This window comes from Camelus ferus, chromosome 29, assembly GCF_009834535.1.
Source record: "Camelus ferus isolate YT-003-E chromosome 29, BCGSAC_Cfer_1.0, whole genome shotgun sequence".
NCBI lineage: Eukaryota > Metazoa > Chordata > Mammalia > Artiodactyla > Camelidae > Camelus > Camelus ferus.
This window is the reverse complement of record NC_045724.1, coordinates 6428809-6450040: the sequence shown is the minus strand read 5'-3', so window position 1 is coordinate 6450040 and position 21232 is coordinate 6428809. Positions and strand designations below refer to the sequence as shown.

The 21232-nt window shown below is 37.4% G+C and overlaps 1 protein-coding gene across 2 annotated transcripts; it reads right to left on the bottom strand.

Moving 5' to 3' along the window:
• ZFAND1 (zinc finger AN1-type containing 1) lies at positions 1-17014 on the bottom strand. Of its 2 annotated transcripts, none has more exons than XM_032470319.1 (8): positions 16886-17014; positions 15552-15594; positions 14600-14639; positions 12413-12540; positions 12236-12327; positions 11346-11467; positions 1217-1372; positions 1-1124 (listed from the first exon to the last, which is right to left on the bottom strand). In XM_032470319.1, exons 1-8 carry the CDS (start codon positions 16938-16940, stop codon positions 954-956), a joined length of 807 nt encoding a protein of 268 aa, XP_032326210.1. In that variant the 5' UTR covers positions 16941-17014; the 3' UTR covers positions 1-953. The 2 variants fall into 2 exon arrangements, with proteins under 2 accessions (XP_032326210.1, XP_032326211.1); XM_032470320.1 differs by having other exon boundaries at positions 1217-1336.
• Between the last annotated feature and the right edge of the window lie 4218 nt (positions 17015-21232).

Sequence of the window (21232 nt, the reverse complement as noted above, 5' to 3'; positions counted from 1 at the left end):
TGAAATGAACATTCTGAGTTTATTCCTTTAATTAAGCCTAAAGCCACTATCCTTGTCTATCACAAAACAGAAAAGGGACAAACAGCAAATAAATAATTTGTATCCCTTCTCTATAGCAGTACTTTGTTGAGTACAGATGGCATACATCAGACTGGAGCACTAATTTTAATGTGTTGGTTGGTAAAAGGTCATTCCTTTTGGCATGTGTTTTGCTTTGGTATTTACAAAGAGCCTGTAATGAAATTGAGCTATCCCATTTTCCTTCTCATATGTAAAAGATTCATACAGACAAAAAAGGTGAATACCACTGGAGGGGGTTTTTATCAGAGATGTGCCCCAAAGTGCTAAGATGACAAGAAAAACGTTTCCCCTTCCTATGCCTGAGATTCTTCATTCACAAACTTAGAAGAGTTTATGAGACGACCTCCAAGTTTCTATGAATCATGTACACCCATCATTTACACACCATGATGTAGGCAGATACTAAGGCCATCCATCCTGGCCTTAGGATGCTAGGCTTGGTCATGTGACTTGCTTAAAACAGAAGTGAAACATGTATCTTCTAAGAGTCATCTCTTTCTTCCTTTGCCATGAGAAAGGCAATGTCCCCAAAGGGGGTCATGGCTTCAGCTTAGATTCTGGAGTAAAGATGACATGGAGCAGAGTCACAGCCAGTCAACAGCTGACATCAACCAAATGAGAAACACACCTTTGTTGCTGTTACTCCAGCATAACCTAAAAGAGGCTAATTAGATACAAGAATTTGCTAATAATTAAACATCAGTTCATTGTTAAACTTTAAAACACTCAAATTCAATTTAATAAAACACTGATAAATTATGACATAATGGAAATAAAAAGCAACTTTTACAAATAAAAAATATATAGCATTTGTAGTAAAAGAAATTAACACTGAATTTTCTTCATGAGTCCTGGCTCGAATCCTTGAACGACTATTCCAAGTAGGAATCAATGTTTTTTAAAAACTGTTCTTCATCATTAAGATATTCCAAGATGATATTTCCACCATTATGTAAAGGACAATCCTCCTTAGCAATCCAGGTCTCCAAAATATGATCCAAGGGCAAGGCTTCTCCTGAGGTAACGTGACATAACCTCAATTTCTGTGAAGAGAGAAGTAAAGGATACTGTAATAGATACATACGCTTATGGAGTGTTCTAAAACTTCTAGGGGAAAGCTACAACCTGTTGTTACCTGAGCCGTTGACTTGTTATTGTCATTTCTAAGGCTGGCTAACGAGGCCGCGGCATCTATGACCTTCCCGATGCTCCATCGCTGGCAAAAGAACATTGGCCTGCTCTTCTCCTTACTCCCCTTAGGGAAGAAAACCTGAAAGTAAATTCTTTCTGCCTGGAAAAACAAGAAGTTAATGTACAGATGATGTACATGAACTAGACATCTGTTTTTATCTGGTGACATACCTTCCTCTCTTCTCCTGGTGTCAGAGAAGGACTACCCTCTAATGATACAGCTTTTAGTGGGAAGACCGATCAATCACGGCCACCTAAATGCACGCGCAGAGGACCTAAGACCCTGCAGGATCATTTGGGCAAAAACAGGCGTGTGACCTACATTAGGCCAATCAAGGTCTTCTCCTGGGATTTTACATTCAAAAGCTGAGGGCAGGGAGGAACAATATCTTTTCAGAGTTTTTTTTTAAGTCTTGCTGAATTAAACCGGGAGTTGTCTGCAGCTATCCCTCATGCGTCTCAGCCACTCCTGAACCAATGTGGAAAAATGTCCCCAAATGAAAAAGAATGAGTCTAACACACAGAGAAGTCAAGGAAACAGATGACCTCTTTCAGCAGCATTTAAGTCCTGAAATCAGTGATCCTCTGAGACCAGATGAATGTATCACTGCCCATTATATGAGGGAAAAAATTATTTTGAGTAAGTTAGTTTCTGTCACTTGCAATTTAAAGATTCTTGGTACATGTATCTTCTTTTCACCTGAAAGACCTTACTACATATTTAGAGACAGCAAGGTTTTTGAAAACAAAGAAACTTAAAAAAAAAAAATTAGACAAGGACCATATCAACACAAGAGAAAGATTCAGAGACGGTTCCTGATTCTATACCCTATATGCTTCCTTTATATTGCATTTTCTTGCTAAATTGACAAATGTAGGAAACAAAAAAGGAGCAAAGGTGTTTGGCTTCTGATCTCTGCTTCCTAAAATTGCTTTTTAAAAATGCTGCCTTTACAGACCAATTCCTGCTACAATAAACATTTTGGCATAACTGGAGCATCCCTAAGTTGTAGAGAAAGATCACAATAATTTTAAGAAATAATAGATTCAACACAATTTTCATCTTAGCACTAAGGAGTTTAGATTTGTTAAAGACCAGTGGAGTGCATTATTACAGATAACAAGTATTGAAAACAAGAAACCATTGGAAATTCAAGCTTTGAGCCAACTCTGTAACCTCACAGTCCCTGCTCCAAAAACACAGTAATAAGAGCATAAATGGGAAAAGTTTAAAAGATATACAGGCACCTAAAAATAAAAAAGGTAAAAATGTCTGAGGATCAAAAATGAAACAGAAACGCAAAGGGATAGCAGGTAGGCTGAGCGACAGGCCTCTGGGCTCCAGGCGAGGAAGCGGTGGTCCGGAGCTCAGCCTGTGGGTGGATGGGAAGGTAACAGTGCCTTGTGGTGGTGGAGCACATGGGTCCCACCCACTGCCTGGAAGCGGGAGCTGATCTGCGACATGCGCTCCAGGAAAGGAGGCTTAAGAAGATACTGCTGAGTGTTGACTCAGGCTATTACTTATAGAAAACATTATTTAGGGAGCACAGAAATAGAAATAGATATAGAAAAGCACAGATATAACCTCTGACAATGAACAAAGCCAAAGCCTTCCAGCTCAGTAAACGGATCTGTAATCATCTAAAAAGCTCTGTAGGGCAGAAGGACAAACTGCCAATCTCAAACGTGGATTTGGAATGGAGGTCGTGGGTACGTGGGCCTGTGGAAGAAAACGCGAGACTGCTAGGCAGGGAGAGGGGAGTGAGAACAGCGAGAAGACACAGAAAGCGCCTTCTGCTCCAGGTGAACATGCAGAATCTGTACACCGAAACTTCAACACAAATCCAAAGTTAACTTGTAATGGACAGATGAAACTAACCAAACTTGAAAATGACATTTAAAATAGTTATTCAGGGTGTACAGTGAGATGAATCAAAGAATAATATCCATAAAAAAGGAACAAGAAGTTACAAAACCAAAACATGCTGAAATGAAACAAGACAAGCTATGAAGATCCAACTAGAAATAAAAAAATTCTAAAATACTGTTTCTGAAATAAGAAATTCAAACACAACCAATTTCTATAATCTTCAACAAAAAGGTTTAATTGATTGGAAGATGGATTTGAAGACGTCATCTAGAATGCAGCACAGACATAAAGAGAGAAATTATAAATCCCCAAAATCTGTGTAAACAAGAAGAGTTTCAGAAGAGAAGGGAAGCAATATTCAGAAAGAAAATGACAAAAATCTTCCAAAAGTAAGAGATAAATCACAATATAAAATGTACCTCAAGGGCCAAACTGGGTAATTAAAACGAATCCATACCTAGAAACATTGTACGGCAACTGGAAAATATGATAGATAAAATCTTAAAAGCTACAGGAAAAAAAAAAAAGACAGGTTACCCATAAAGCAACAATAATAAGGCTGACAACAGATGTTTCCCCAACAATAGATAAAAGGGGCCAATAAACAGTATATTAAAAGAGTTGAGAGAGTCTAATATAGAAAATTTAGCACAAGTGAGGAAAATAAGGGTAGTATCAGATAAAAGAGACCAAAAGAGTTTATCAACAAAGACTCTTAATGAATGAACTACTAAAGAAAGTACTTTAGCCAAAATAAAAGTGAGTCCTAAGGGAAAAAGAAACTCAAAAAATATATTGGTAGGGGGGAGGGTATAGCGCAGTGGTAGAGTGTATGCCTAACATACACAGGGTCCTGGGTTCAATCCCCAGTACCTCCATTAAAATAAGTAATGGAACCTTATTACCTCCTCCCCAAAAGTCTATAAATAATAAAGGTAATTTTCATTAAAAAATGATAATTTTAAAAATATATATTGGTAAACTTAAATAGCAGTCGACTTAAAAATAATAATGTGTGAACAAAGATGATGAGACAGGAGATATTCAACTGCAGAAAGTGTGTCAACCTCCTTGTTTTATTCAAGCAATTTCAGATTTTGAGAGAAAAACTGGACTTAATTATATACGGTAAAAATGTTAAATGTAAGGACATGCCTGTTAGCACCATTATTATAAAACATTATATTGGAGATTACAGATAATGTAGTTAAGAAAATGGAATAACTGGTATAATTACTGAAAAATAAAATCTAAAGCTGTTTGTCAGTGGGATGTGACTGTACACTTAGGAAATCAAAGGCAAAAAAAAAATCAACTTCTAAAATAAAAGAATTTGGTGACATGATTGAGTAAGATGAACATACAGAAATCAAGACCTTTTTCCTCAGTATTAACAGTAAGTGCCTGGAAATAGAGGTAAAGGGAAATATTTTGTTGACACAAAAAAAGATGAAAATAAGTGAAGAATAAGACTTACATGAAGAAAAATATAAAATGTTACAGAAGGCAATAAAACATGATCTAAACAAAAGACATATAAAGTTCTTAGATAGGAAGATGATATGATAAAAATATTTCTTTCAAAATTAATATATATCATATAATGCAAATTTAGAGAATCCTTTAGAAATGATCCTCAGTCAGGACTTGCTAATAGATGCTGCTGGGAAATTGAATTTTACTTCACCTAACTTCACAGAAAATCACTTGACAATGTATTGAGGAAGTTTTGCATCAGTGTGTTGCACCTGGTGGTTAGGGAGGGAGCCAGAATCCCCAGGACAAAGAGGAAGAGGCCAACAGGGTATAAAATCCTCCTGAGAATGGTAAATCAGGCTTCTCACGACTGGCAGAATTCTCACTTCCTGCAGGCACTATTATTCACGGCTTACATCCCTGTGGGAAACTCTGAAAGATGTGAGAAGCCACATTTCTGTTTAAGACCATGCTGTGTTCTCTCCTGCTTTTTCTAATGATTTCTCTCAGTTTCTCCATTGTTACCTTTCAGTATCTTTCTACATTCTTTAACAGTATCTGCTGGAGTCTGTCACTTACAACCTTGTCGCATTATGAGAACCATGAAAATCCCAAGATAGATTTTTTAAAAATCTGTATATAATAATCATAAAGTTCATATGGAAGAATAAAGAAAAAAACTAAGAAAACATATGGAAAAATATGAGTGGGACTTACATTATCATATATTAGAACATTCTATAAAACTACTGCATCAAATCAATTTGGTATTAACATATGAGTAAAATAAAATAGGTAAGTGGAATAAAATAGGAAATCCAAAACCAGATCTAGTAAAAATAAATTTTAAATTTATCATGGCTGTGGTATTTGGTAAGATACGCTGAAAACAAATTCCAGACCGATTAAAAACATGAAAAAATTAAAACCCTAAGAAAACCAAAACAGAAATGCAAGAAAAGACAGACCTGAGAAAAATTCAGAACACTGACATGTCAAGGAGGTACATAAGGAAAATCAAGATATTTGATAGATTTTGAAAAAAAGTTTCCAAAGCGGATTGATGATAAAGGATTAATATCTATTCTACTCCAAGAGTTTCCACAAGCTGACCAAGCAAAATAAAAATGAAATAAAAATGAAAATAACACCCCCAAAGAAATATGATCAAAGGATATGCATAGACAATCCAGGGAAGAGCAATAACACAGGGCCAATGAACATACTAAAAGATGCTCAAACTGAACAGTAGTCAAAGAAATGCAAAGTAAAGCAATTAGGAGATATCCTTTCACAGACATTAAGCTGGAATTCATTAAAAAAGATGATAAATAGCTACTGGAAACCAGGGAAGGGGGGGTACTCTCACGTACGGCCACAAGAGGCAGTATATAAACAGGGTAGGATGGCTGGCTCTGACCACGTGAGCAATCTTAACACTTCAGATTACCCATCTGTGAAACGAGGATGATAATGTATCACAGGAGACTTGTGACTATTAAGGGAGATAAAAAAATCCAGAGCCACAACTATGCTTGGCATACTATAATCAGTCAATAAAAGTTGACTATTATAATTATTGATGGTAGAAATGTAAATTGTTATAATTCCTTTGTAAAGAAGCTTGGCAACATCTATTAAGATTTAAGACACATACCCTTTGACCCAGCAGACATACTCCAGGGAATTTATCTCACAGAAACAGAAAAGCAGACCCAGGCAACTTAACGCAGTAGCCAAAACTGGAAACAAAGTGAATGCTCATCAGCAGGAAAAAGGCAATGTCGCTCACCACAGATCTACATCACGGAATACTGTCGGGCTTTTAAAGAAAGTGATTTACAGCCATACCAGCTCCCTTGGGGCGATATCTGTTAGGCACTAATGAGGAGAATGCATAGAGATAAAAGGACATACAATCTACCTGAAACCTGCTTTATTTTTACTTATAGCCTTAATCACTATTCAACATTAATAGTATTATGTTTAATAGCTATCTCACTCCCACTGGGATATGAACTCCATGTGGGCAGGGACTTTGTTTTATTTACTGCAGTATCCCCAGGGCTTTAAACGTAGCAGGTATTCAAACAAAGTGTTGATAGGCTAAATGAATACGATGCCATTTTTATAAAAGAATGACCCCAAAACACTCTTTATGCCCTCTCATCCATATGCAAGAAGACACTTTTATTTATATAAAGTTAAACACACATATACACACACACATCTCTGCGTGCACATATATAAATATAAATACATATAATATGCAAGAATATGTATGTATAATCACATCAATATTAATGCAGGGGATGCAAGGGAAAAAGTGTTCAGTGTGTTGAGAACTTGGTTTCTGAGCCTGTTTGCCTGGTTTCAATGCACAGTTCTCCACTTACTAGCTCTGTGTTACCAGCAAGTTACTTCACCGTTCTGTGCCTCAGTTTCTCAATAATTAGGCAGAGAAGACAGTACATATTTCACAAGTGTGTTGTGAAGATTAAATGTGTTGGAAGAGGGCCTGGAACAAAGTACGTGCAATAGGAGTTTTTACTATTATGTTTTAAGTAATAAAAAAATTGCAAAGCAATGCAAATAATATTATTAGACACTTTAGGGCAGGCCTTCACAACTGTGCCACTATAAACATTTGGGGCCAGAAAATTCTTTCTTGTGGGTGCTGTCCTGTGCACCGTGGTATGTCTAGCAGCATCTTTAGCCTCTTCCCACTAGACACCAGTAGCCCTCCCATGACTAGCTGTGACACCCAAGTGTCTCCAGACATTGTCAGATGTCCCCTAGGGGGCAAAACCACCCTCAGTTGAGAACCAGTGCTTTGGTGGGATGGACACGGGCACAGGAGGGTGTTTAATTTTTTCCTTTACACAGCTTTTAAAAGTTACCCTTGTTAAAAGTAGGTAGTATCTGCAATTTCAAAAACATTGAAAAAGACTACAAAAAGGAAAAATGTTAAGGATAATCGCTAAAAGAAGACTATAATCAATGGTTTCTAAGTCAGCAGAATAAAAAAATATAGAAAATTCAATCAGTACAAAAGATGACATGGAAGAGAAATAATCAAACACGTATAATAACAAAAAACATGAGATGGAAGAAATACGTTCAAAGGCATCAGTGATCATAAACAGAAATGGGTTCAACTCACCTATAAAAGAGAGATACTATCAAATTGGATTAAAAAAACAAAGTCCAGCTATATGCTGCTTACAAGAAACACCCTAAAACAAAACAACACAGAAAACTTGAATATAGAGGGATAAAAAAAGACATAATAGTTAAGTATTCACCAAAAGAAAGCTAGTAAAACAATATTATTATAATTCAAAATAGGATTTAAGGCAAAATTCATAAAGAAGATATAACAATGAAGAAATTCAATGCACTGGTAATATATAACTCAGCAAAACTGTTACAATTACAAGAAAAAAACTGACAAAACTATAGTTACAGTGGGAGATTTCAGTATCATCTTTCAGAAACTGATAGATCAAGCACACCCAAAATAGTAAGTGTGCACGCACGCACACACACACACACACACACGCACATGCACAGACTTTGCAAATGATAAAAGAAATAGGACAAAATATAAATCATTGGTACATTTGGGTAATTGATATGAAAAAGATTTTTGACTATTCTTGTAACTTTTCTGTGTTTGAAACTGTATCAAAGTAAAGTTTAAAAAAATTACAACCAAATAAGTAGGTTGGAAATAAGTTCATTCAATGTGAGAAGCTGGGGCAAAAAAAAAATCTAAACAAAGTAGAAAAAAGGAAACAATAATAGAAGAGCAAAGTTAGTGAAGCAGAAAGCAAGGAAATAATAGAGAGGTCAATAAAACCAAAACAGTTCTTTGAAAAAACTAAAATATAAATTAAAAAAATAAACACAAACCTCTAGCAAGACTATCGCAAAGAAAAGTACAAATGAAAAATATTAAGAAAGATTTACTAAAGACACAGTAGAGATTTAGGAATGTAAGAGTAACTGGAACAACTTTATAAGAATAAACTGAAGAATCTACACTGAACAAAAATTAAGAAAAATATTATTTACCAAAATATATTTCAGAATAAATACATCATCCAAATAAAACAAGAACTATTTAACACACTGAAATAGTATTCAAAATTTTCCCCTCAAAAAAGGCAACAAGTCCAAAGATTATAACAACTATTGCCAAACTTCCAAGAACAAACAATAACCATTTCAAAGAACAAAAGAGGGAAAGCTACTCAACTAATTTTATAAGTATAATCTTGCTAACTAATATCAAGAAAAAACACAAAATAATATATTAGTAAATCTGTTTAGAAGTACATTTTAAAAGGATTATATACCAGAGTCAAGTAGTTTATCCCAGAATATGTGGGTGATTCAACAACAGAAAAACTGATCGATGGAATTTATCACAGTATAAGGAAAAAAATTCAACATAATTATCATACTTGATGGAGGAAAAAAAACTTATAGCAAAATTTAATACTCATTCTTAATACAAATTCCTAACAAATTAGAACTAGAAATACTGTTAACCCAATGAAGGTTACTATCAGGAAGCTTCAGCAAATACAATATTTAATGATGAAACTTTAGAATCTTTTGCATTAAAAGTCAGAAACGTGATGAAGATGCCTGCAGTCACTCATATTACTCAACACTGTTGTGGAGATTTAAGCCAATGCACCAACACAAATAATAATAATGAGAAGGTAGAAGAGTAAGAGAAAAGAAAATCTGAAAAAAAAACCCAAAAACACAAAACCATCATTTACAGATGTGACTACACAGAAAATATTCCAGAAAAATCTACAAACGATGGGAAACTGGACAGAAGGATATTATGCAACCACCAGCAATAACCAATTAGGAAAATGTTAATTAAAAAAATTATCATTTACAATGGCAGCAAAAATTATGCAGAGCCTAAGAATAAGCCTAAGGAAAGATACATAAATATGTGCGGTAAGCATTACAGAATGTTACTTAAAGACATAAAAGAAGACCTAGATAAAAGTGGAAAGATAGACCAGACATAAATGGGAAGACTAACATTTTAAAGATATCAACTGTCTCAAGCTTAAAATTCAGCACAATTCCTATGAAAATCGCTATTTCACAGGACAAGACAAAATGATTCTAAAATTTTTACAGAAGAATAAATGAGCAAGAATAGACAGAATTGAAACCAAAGAATGAGGCAGACAGACTTGTCCTACTTCTTATAAAGCTATGATAATTAAGACAGTTTGATATTGATGCAAAGAGAAATGAACGGACCAAAGGAACTGAATTGAGATCCTCAGACCCCAAATGTACAGGACAGCCTGGTGTGACACAGAGGTGTCATTACAAGGATGAGCCCTTCAATATCTTATGTTATGATAATAGGTAATCCGCTGGGAGGTAAAGGAGAAAGAAATCTCTACCACTACTTACTTATAATTAAATTTGAGATGGCAATAAAGAGCAAAACAAAATGTAAACCAAAATAAAACTTTTAAACTTTTAAAGGAAAATGCAAGAAAATAACTTATTTGTGAAATATTTTGAAGTATAATCTTTAGGAAATCATTAATAAACTTCAGTGCATTAAAATTTTAAAAGTCTGGATCACTAAAAAGATCAAAACCAAAGTGAAGACAGAGAGAAGGTATGTGTGATACATTTAATCAAAAAAAAAAAAAAAGATTAGAATTCAGAATATACAGACTCTTAAAACCTATTAAAAAGTTCCAAAACTTCCAACAGAAAGAAATGGGCAAAAGATATGAACAATCAATTCACAAAAGAAAGTCAAATAGCCAGTAAATACATGCAAAGGAGCTGAACCTCACTAATCACGGGGAAATTCAACTTTGAAACCTCAGTGAGGTATCATTTCACATCTATCAGACGGGTAACGATGAATAATACCCAGCGTTGGCCAGAAACACTGAAACTCTCAGACACGACAGGAAGGAGATACATCAGTACCACTACTGGCAATAAAAAAAAGCTGACAATATCCAGGACAGCTGAAGATGGGCAAACCCCATGATCCAGTTTTTCTATTTCTAGGAATGTTCCCTAGAGTAGCATTTTTCAATCTGATGGGTCTCAATCCTTCAGGGGTTATAAAATCAACAATTAAAAACAACAGAATAAAAAATATCAGTATATACACATACTTTTAAGGCTAAGTGTCACTTACTAAAACTGTATTAAGTAATTTATGTATATATATTCATGTGCTGGGTTCTTATATAAAATGTAGTTGATAATATGGAATTTTAATGAAACTGCTCTAGGGAAATGTTCCCACATGTACACAAGGATGTTCACTGTCAGTTTATAACAGCAAACAACTTGGGAAAATATCTGAATTGTGTTCATTAAGAGAATAGATAAACTGCGATATATTTATACTATGGAAAAATGGGAGCCAACAAAAAGAATGAACTAGACGAAACGTATCAACATGGATGTTAAAAAGAGAAAAGTGAAAAAAAAAAGGTTGAAGAAGGATACATATGGTTCACTGCCGCTTCTATAAATTGGGAAAAACTCACAGAACTATGTATTTTTTGTGCAGACTTACCCCATGGAATGTTAGGAATGATACGTATTAGGCTGAGGTTAGCTGTTACTTGATGGGAGAGCAGAGTAAAAAGGGGCTCCAATTCTATTTGGAAATTTTTTGTTTTTCAAAATCTCTAAGACCAACCTGTGGCAATGATTTATCTCCATCCGCGTGCATCTTCAATTTCATCAGTGCCACTTTTGCAGCCGTTTCACTATTTTTTGCACCTTTCCGCCGTTTACTTGCTGTCTCTCCTGTCTTGGAATCTAAGAAATAAGTATAAGCAGATATGCACATAAGAACTTTATTTTTCAGAGTTTTATTATTATTATTTATAAAATATGGCCCTAAACATACATGAACTACGCATAATAGAGATACATAGAAACTGCACTCAGTTTGTAGGCATTATATTTACATGATCAATGGAAACATAGCATTGAGTTGCCCTAAGCAATTTCCACACCAAAAAACTCATTGTTAGGTGCTTATTTCCAACTTAAACCTATTTAATCCAAAGCAATCACTTATACTTTTACAGAGAACTTTAAGATTTGGTTATAGGAGATTTTAATAAAAGTACTATCCTTCATATACAATGAAATGTAGCTGAACTAACATGTTGGCAGAGAGACGGGTCTGAGTCATACATTCTTTTCTCATACCTCAGATTACCACCAGCATTCATGGGACAGCTCACTAAGCTTAAACTCTAGTCTTTGAAGAGTGTAAACTGCTACTTCAGCCCCATAAATACTATTTCCAGCCATGATGGTTAACCAGCTGATATGTGATACAGCAAAAGAGAACATTATTAGGGTATTTCCATAGAATTTCCAAATTTTTATTGGTTAGGTAAGCCTTGTGAGAAATACTGTCACAAGAATGTCATCAAAACCTATAGCAATTTGTAAATGTCAGGACCATTAACAATACCTTCCACAACGGGCAAGCCGCCACAAGGGGCAGGAGTTCTGGAACTCACAGAGTACACAGCAGGGAGGAAAAACAGAACAAGCCGTCCAGATACTTGCCAATAATGTCTTTCACAAGTTTCTGAGTGGCAGCCATGCGAGGCTTAGGGATTTCCAGTTTTTCACATTCATGATCTGACTGATGACGGTGTCTGTGGGCAACGGAAGAGTGACATTAGTTCATGTATTTGCATGTGACTTAAACAGACAGACAGCTTGAATGATTTCAGGGATCACCTCAGGCAAAAATTCTTCTCACAATAAGGACACACCACTGGCACGAGCTCTCTTCCAGCACAGTCCTTGAAGGAGCATGGGTAAGATGTGTGTGTATCTGACTTCAGTCTCTCATTTATTACAGTCACCTGAAAACGTAAAAAGGGGGACACGGGTCTGTATATCACGTTTAAAGCAACTCAACAAATCTATTCTGAATATTCATAACGTTGCTTAAACTTATGAGTTACTTACACACTCTTACATAGATTATAATAAATGTTTGTGTGAGAAATGACTACTGTGCTGACTGCTCTACATTTTCAGTTTTCCTGCTGAGGTATATTTATCTTCTAAGTCAAGTTAAAATGACTGTTCAGTTACTCTTCATAATTTTAGTCTTCTACTTTGGAATGTACTACACAAAGATGCCCCCATAGTCATATGCCTAGGTAACCAGCTCATCACCCCTTCAAATGACAAGTCATATCTACTTTCTACACTAATCTCAGAGGCTTAAATATATGTAAAAGAATACTTAAAATTATGTTTATCCATGATACAGAAGGTTAAAGACAGTTTTCACAATGATATACTATTCTTTATTCTGTATTTGATACTATATTGTCAGCAAATATTACATTAGAGGAAAAAGAGATCTTATACGATTAAAAAAAATCCAGATTACTCAGGCTATTGAGTATTAAGTAAGTAGGTTTCTAGAGTTGAATAAACTCAGTTGATCCTTGAACAACTCAGAGGCTGGGGTACAAATCTTCCATGCAGTTGAAGTATAACTTCACAGTCAGCCCTTTACAGCCACAGTTCCATAGCTGCAGATTCAATGCATGGTATAGTACTGGAGTACATATTCGGTGAAAAAAAATTCACATATAAGTGGACCCACACAGTTCAAAGCCATGTTGTTCAAGAGTCAACTGTAATTGCTTGAAATCTATAACCAAAGGGCATTCCTCTATATAAATGATAGTTACATCTTGTTGGAATTAACTTCTTAACTATTTTTCCAAATTTGTTCCAATGGTCTAAAGGTAGATGATTTTCATTTCACTTCTTAATTATAATTGAGAAACATTCTATGAGAGACATTCACAAAAAATCAAATGATATCATAAGAAAAAGGAAAGCACAGGGAAGATTTACCAGCTGTGTAAGAAACACCAATATGTTTATTATGTGACTATATAGGAGTATTTCTTTCCAATTAACCCTGCATAATATGTTCATCTTTATTTCCCGCAAATAAATCACCTAAACTTCAAAGGGTCAGATTTTGACTGAAGCTCATTTAACCTTAATTTTCTATAGCTGAGAGAACAGACATAAAAATCTATCAGTGTCTGATAAATGGTGAACAGGAATAAATATCAACTGGAAAACATGAGGTAAATGCTTCTTTCCAAATGGAGTGAATTTATTTATTTATCCTGCTGATCTCTAACCCCAGGGAGGTGGAGCAACTTCTCTGAGTACAAATTTGAAAAAATCCCATTAGGCACAGTGGGCTCAGCTTTCCCTTTTTCTCCTCTTGGAACTGAATGAACTTCCCTCAAAGAGGAAGCTAAACTGGTGCAGCACGGCTGTGACTGGCGAACACATCTGCCGGGTTCAGGATTTCCTTTGCAGACCCACTTGGCTCTAAACTAAGCTTCATCATTTGGTTGACCCTTTATCAGTAGTAAAGATGACATTTTGGCTTCTCTCCAACAGCCCTTTTTAATCTCTTGATTTGGTCAGAATTAAGGTGAGGATTTTGTTGGACTACAGATTTGTTCCTGGGGATCTAGGGCTAGCTGAGTCAGAACAATTTACCTTACCACAGAATCCTAACACCAGGTACCAGTGAAAATGAACACAACAGTGAAGCAAAATTGGAAGGAGCAGATGACCAGGATGTTAATTTCATGATACATTTACAAATACAGAGCCTCAAGCTCTAAGTCGGCTACTTAAACAGAACTGAACTATAAAGGAATAAGAATGATAAGAATAACAATTTATAAATACAAGTAGACCCATTTATCTTGAAAACAAACTGAGAAAAACAATATAAAGTAAGATCCTCTATACATAATCAGTTTAGTATGCTGAATTTTACTCTGTGGTACACTGGTTTTAAGTTGAATCAAATTCTGTGCAAAAATACATAAATATAAACATGTTTTATCAGGAGAACTATTGACATACCTCAGGACAGCCATGTGACTCCCTGCTCCTGTGTTCAAGGCTTAAATAATTTTAAAACAGTGTTTATTTAAAAGCAATCAAATAATATACTTAAAATAACTGAAGTAATTTGAGATATTTTAATGGTTAGTATTCTTAAGAGTAATTGTACTCACGCTACAGTAACAACTCTGCATGTAAGAATAAATTGAAATGATATATGAGAGAGCATCTATAGTCTCAAGTTTTAAAACCCAATTATTTAACTTCAATATGAGTAAAAACAATTCACCACTCTCAGTTACCTTTACTTTGAGTGCTTGAAGTTGTGTAAAAATACAAAGAATCTTTTGATTCCTTTTATTTCTCGAAAATAATCAGTACTAAAATGTCAAAGGGGTGCTCTACTTCTCAATGATTTTAAAATATGCATTATTTTTATTTATTTCTAATAAACCTTTCTGAACCACCTCCTGAAAAGAATTTATTCTCTCAGTCCTCTATTTAATAAATTAACTGCCTGATACTTGAAAGTTTAGTTGAAAATACATTTTCCTAAGTTCTTGTTTGGTCCTAGGTTTTACTTTGCATGTGATTTATCTGCAAAAGACATGTGATATCCAATTTAAGAAATGTATAGGTTGGGAAAACTGGATTTTTTTTTTTACCATATTCTTTATATTGTGGATATGTTCTCTCCTTGCGATTAAAAGACATAAATACAACTTTTATATAAAAATCACACACATAACCCCATTTCTGGAAGTTTAAAGACAAACCACATATATGCACAAGTAATCAGAGCCTATGACTAGTTTCTTTGGTTGTTTTTCCCCAAATGATTACTGTAACTAATATCGGGTATCAATGACTAAAGTAAAAACCATTTAAAAATCATTCTGTTTTTCAGAAATAAATCTCATATTATAAACACTAAAATTAATCCCAAATTCTGTATAAAAACTTAACTTACCAAAATATTCCTGAACAACCATCACATACAAATGGAAGAAAATCTAAAATTGAGGGAAAATGTTATATGTTCTGGTCAGTATCTGATTCTGATATAGTTTCCTTACGTAAAAAGAATCTTAAAAGTACTGAACCATGGCTATAGGAGAACTTTCCCTTTTGAACAATATCCTAGTGTAGCCAGCCGTGGTTAAAACAAAAGCCATCACAATCTCAAACACTCTGAAAGTAACTAGATTATCAGGAGATATATGTTACTTGTAGCAGGATGCTAAAAAAAAAAAAGTAGTCCTGTAGGGGTTTTGCTTGTTTGTTTGTTTCCTATATTTACTAGGTGTTGTTTCTCAAGGCTGTATATTGCAATAATTCTGCATTTGAAGCGACAATCCTGGGTTTCAATTTTGCTTCCCCTGTTTACTAATTTAGCAATGCTAGGCAAGTTACTTAACAGTAGAGCTTTGGAGATGTATATATATATACACACACACACACACATACATAATATATATATACATACATACATACACACACACATACACACACACATTCTAGTGCTTCCGGAACCTGCCTGTTCCAGACGTTCCTAAGACCTGTGCCACACGACGAATGGCAATTAGATTGCGTTACGTGTATCACAAGGTCTCTCGTGCAGTGGAGAGAGAACATCACCTTACTGATGCTCTAAAATGCAGTTAACTATCCTGTAAGCTTTTCTGTGGAAAAAGCTTTATTTTATACACTTTCATGGCCCCAGCACCACAAGAGGCGCCCAATAAATGTTCGCTGAATCGTTGATAATCAGAATCAAAGGATGACAGGGCTGAGTGAGCCTAATGATCAACTGGAGGAAAAACTAAGGGCCTTCTCGCTAGAAGCTCCCCTCCTGAGCAGCCCGCGAAAACCAGGTTAAAAACTATCTCACCCAACTCCGTAACAGCTAAGTAACAGATAAGGAAACAAAAAGTTTGGTAAAGACAAGTGGCTTGCCCAAGGTCGCAGTGGCAGGACCAGAGGGGAACTCTCCCGACTCCCAGACCGAAGCGTCCTCCCTCCCCGCGCTCATCAGAAAGGAGTGAGCGAGTTCTTGGCAAGGAGCCCTCGAAAACCAAAGTTAACACTGCAAGGTATGTTTTCAGGAAACGCGTGTCCCTTTCAAGGAGACCATAAGCCTCTTGCAAAGCCTCACCAATACAGCTCACTGTCTAGCCAGGAGGGACACGCTCGCCCCGCCTCCTCGGACTCCGCCTCGCCCCAAGGCCTTCCCTCCTCGCGCTACCGTGGAGGCAGAGCGAGACCCGGGTCTCCCGCGGCGCGGGCTAAAGGCCCCTGCATCACCTCGCTGCCGGCAGTGCTCCACCTGGCAGTGCTGCCCAATGTTCAACTCCGCCATCTCTCTGCGCCTCGAGCGGCCGGCGGGGCCGGAGGGCGCGGCGAGGACGCGCGCGCGCGGGCGCGCGCGACGCCTGCCGGGAGTGGGGCGGGCCCGGGGGCGGAGCCGGGGCGGGGCCTGCAGGTGGAGGCGGGGCGCGGGCTGAAAGCGGTCTGGCCGCTTTGAGAGTAGGGAGCGCTGATTAGGCGCGATCTGGCCGCGTAGTGAGGCTGCCGGAAGAAAGGGCTGTTGGTTGGTTTGTTTTTTTGTCCCGGGCAGAAATGCTGTTGCTCAGTCTTTAGGAAAATACCCACTGCCTTTCTGGGAGATTGAGTGCTTAGGGTCCCTCTGTGCCGCAACCGGCATCCTGACGGCCTCAGAAGGATATTTTTTTTTTTAATTAATGTAACTCCGTAATTCTAGGAACCAACACAGTTTGGCACAAGTATTGGCAAGAATCAAGTGAAGGAGACCGACACCGGTTCAATTCCTGACTCGTCCTACACCAGTGTTACCTGATTGTCTAGTTTAAAGCAAATGCTCCTTGCAAGGCGGTCAGGCTTTTTTAAAAGTAAAGATTTCTTTTTCTTTTTTTTAAATTCTGGTAGGAAAAAAAGTCTCTAGCAAGTTGAGGTCGCGAGTCTGTACTGAGCCGCATAGGGTTCCTCCGTTCCGAAAACCCTGACTCATTTAAAACACTATTTGAGGAGAGCTTGGGGTGATTCCACTGGGATGTAGGGAGTTTCACGTGCTTGATGAGCCACTTCAAAGGTACTGAGAAAGGAGAGGCTATTCTAGGTGGTGTGCAAATGGCTGCCATTCCACTGATGTGACACCAGACATGACTCAGAGTGGATGAGTGATGATCAAAGCTGTGCTAATGACTGGAACTGTAACAGTATCCCGTGCCTTCTGTATAACTTTGACTATTTCCAAATCAGTATTCACTGAGAAAAGGGGAAAAGTGGGATTGGGAAACAGGTATCATTACCTCAAGATTTGCTCCTGAATAAATCTGTTTAAAAATTTCATCTCAGACTTTCTTGTGTCTCTGGAGAAACTTTAGATTTGAGAGCTGGAAGTAAAGATATCTCACTATATCCTAGCCTCTTTGTCTCTCTCTCTCTTTTTTTAAGATGAGAAAACAGGTTCATAGAAGTCAAATGATTTGCCCGAATAGTGGAATAGCCAGGACTAAAATCCAAGTATCAAAGACTTCTTGTATTCTTGAATTTAAGAATCAGTGGCTTCAGTATGGAGGTTCCTTAAAAGTCTAAAAACAGAGTTGCCATATAATCCAGCAATCCCACTCTTGGGCATACATCTGGAATGACAAAAACTCTAATTTGGAAAGATACGTGAATCCCAACTTCACAGCAGCACTATTTATAATAGCCAACACAGGGAAATAACTTACGTGTCCATCCACAGGAATGGTTCAAGAAGATGTATCTACGCACAATGCAACGTTTTCCTTTGGATCAGCCCGCCTCCCGTTCTTGGAGGTGTACTTTTCCTTTTGTAAATAAATCTTTTAAATCTTTCACTACACAGCACACTGTCTCCTGACTGTAAACTTACCTTTCAGGGGTCTTTACCTTTTGGAGTAACACACATAGTATTATTATCCCCATTTTGCAGGATGGCTGATAAAAATTACTCAGCCCCTGCATTCCTGTCCCCAGTATTGAAAATCACTCTCCTTCCCCATCTCCCCACTGATCTCTTAAATAATTGTACTTACCAGCTGTCCTCCTGCTCAGGCTCATGGATCAGCCTCTTAGTTGGGATGTTTTCTCCTCTTTCCTCAAACTTACTTGGTTTCCTCCACCTCATCTTTCTGCTCTCAAAAGAGGTTCTAGGGCCTGCCCCAGATCTGGATCAGATCCTCTGTTATATGTACTGGTTTCCTATTGTTGGTATAACTGAAGGAGAAATAATAAAATGGCCACGCTTAGGCTAACTAATTCCTGGCCTCATATTTGCCATTTGCCTTTAAAGCGGTCAGCAAATCTGACTGACCGGACACTGCCCCCAGCCCCAGGCCCATTGTTGCAATTAGAGTTAGAGTTACTAATTTTCCTGTTTGCTTTACCTCCCGTGGCCAACTGAAATTTACAATCCTGTTTGGATTCTGAGTCATTCCCCTGAAGGGAGTCACCGGACGACTACCTCAGAAGAATGACCCTCTGAAGTCCCTCCTGGTGCCTAATAAGTCTGCTCAGATAAAGAAGGTCGTGGGCTGATGACCCTCCAGACCACCGGACGGTCCCACGATGCTGGACAGACTCACCAAGATTTAGGAGGTAGCTTCACCAGCGACTCTTGCTGATTGATATCCCCTCTTACTCCCCAGTTTGTTCACTATATAATCACTAAGCCCCAACTCTAAGACGGGTTCACAGTTTTGAAGGCACTAGCCCGCTGTGAGTCCCCTTTGCCTGGCAAAGTAATAAAGCTGCCTCTTTTCTTCTAAACTCTAAGACTCTGCCTCTCTGTTACTTGGCTTGTCAGGAACAGGAGCCGATCTTTCGGCAACATAATCAAGCACCACAAACAGTGTGACTTAACACGAAATAACACAAATTTATCATCTTACAGTCCTGGAGGTCAGAAGTCCTGAAACTAATGTGTTGGTATGGCTGTGTTCCTTCTGCAGGCTCTCGGGGAGAATCCAACTCTCCTGTTGTCTTTTTCAGCTTCTAGAGGCTGCCTGCATTCCTTGGTTCATGATTCCTTCCTCCATTCTCAGGGCCAGCAACGTGTCCTCCTCAAATATCTTTCTTCTCCCATCCTTCTCCACTCCTCCCCTTTCTACAAATCTCCTTCTCTTGCTCTGACCCCTCTGGCCTCCCTCTTTTAAGGACCATTGTGATTACATTGGCCCCTCCTGGACATTTCGGGATACCCTCATCATGTCAAGATCCTTAACTTAATGACAACTTCAAAGTCCCTTTAGCCATGCAAGGTGACATAGTTCCAGGATTCAGGGATTAAGACATGGACAACTTTGGGGGGGGGTGCATTATTTTATCTACCCCAATATACATTCTCACGTTTCCTAGAATTGTTCAGTGCTTGACACATGGTAAGGTCTCAAAAACTATCTGTCCACCAAATCAATGAATGAACAAGTCAGCCTTGACATTTAGCTGCCCCATGCTGTTCTTAATCAGCATGAATGAAAGCAGAATCTTCAGAACAAGGAACATAAACATGGCAGCCTGATTCACTGCTTGACTGATCCAAAACACCTGGAGTACCGTGCTTGGTTCCGAGCACCACACGTCAAGAGTGAAAGAGGCAAACTGGGTCATCTTTAGAGGAAGGCAACAGGATGGCGAAGAATGGAAGACAGTGTTATGTGAAACTCAGTGCCTTTATAAAACGTTTAATCAGTAGAGTTGAAGAAGGGTGTGAACAAAGAAAAACTCATCATCAAGACTGGCATCCCCAGTGAGTGTGTGTGTGTGTGTGTGTGTGTGTGTGTGTTGAAATGCATCATCTTTTTTAGCAACAGTTTGCCCCCAAAGGAATTTTCACAGGTAAGCTACTCTTTAGAGAGTTAATTTTAGTTGTCGTGAGAAACATACATAAAATCATTCTGAAATGATGATGGCTTCAATTGTGTTCTGGCACAAACTGGGTATTCACATCTCATTAATTAACCATAGGATTTTTTTTTTTTTTTGGTAGGAAATAATAGTTACTACAAACTCCTTGAAATTCTCACCAATGAAAGGAATCAAATATTTTAAAATATGAACTAGTTTCTAGAGAGAACCTTTTTAATATGAGAAAGTGATAACCTCCTGCTCAAGTGCTGGGTGCAACAATGTCCAAAGTGTTTTCCTTTGCCTCAATTAAGATGCCCAGAGATTTTGTGAGAATCTTTGCACCCTGGTGTCAGATTTAAAGCCTAGAAGTACCGGTGTCTCTTCTGTATCAGAATGATGATAAAAATTACAATGCCTCTGCCACTATTTTCATATTTTATACCATTACTTGAATATTTAATCCTTTATGTTGTATTTCTTCATTCATGCATTCATCTTTTATTCAACAAATATTGATACAGTGCCTATGATATGCCAGAATTTGTTCCAGGAACAGGAAGCACACTGGTGAGTAAAACAAATAAAAATCCCAGGTCTCACAGGGCACATTCTGGTAGGGAGCGGCATGAAAAATAAACAGCATAACAAAACCAAGACAGCGTATGGTAGATGGTGGTAAATGCTCCAAAGAAAAATAAAGCTGGGAAGTGAAGTAGGAATTCTGTAGGAGTAGAGGAATAGGGGAGAGGGTTGCAG

Excerpts from the sequence above, each read along its gene's own strand:
- ZFAND1 (XM_032470319.1), bottom strand. The coding sequence starts at position 16,940 with ATGGCGGAGTTGAACATTGGGCAGCACTGCCAGGTGGAGCACTGCCGG. Across the intron at positions 15,595-16,885 it reads GGAGCACTGCCGGCAGCGAG|ATTTTCTTCCATTTGTATGT; the intron begins GTGATGCAGGGG and ends CCTCAATTTTAG. Across the intron at positions 11,468-12,235 it reads ACTTGTGAAAGACATTATTG|ATTCCAAGACAGGAGAGACA; the intron begins GCAAGTATCTGG and ends CTTATTTCTTAG.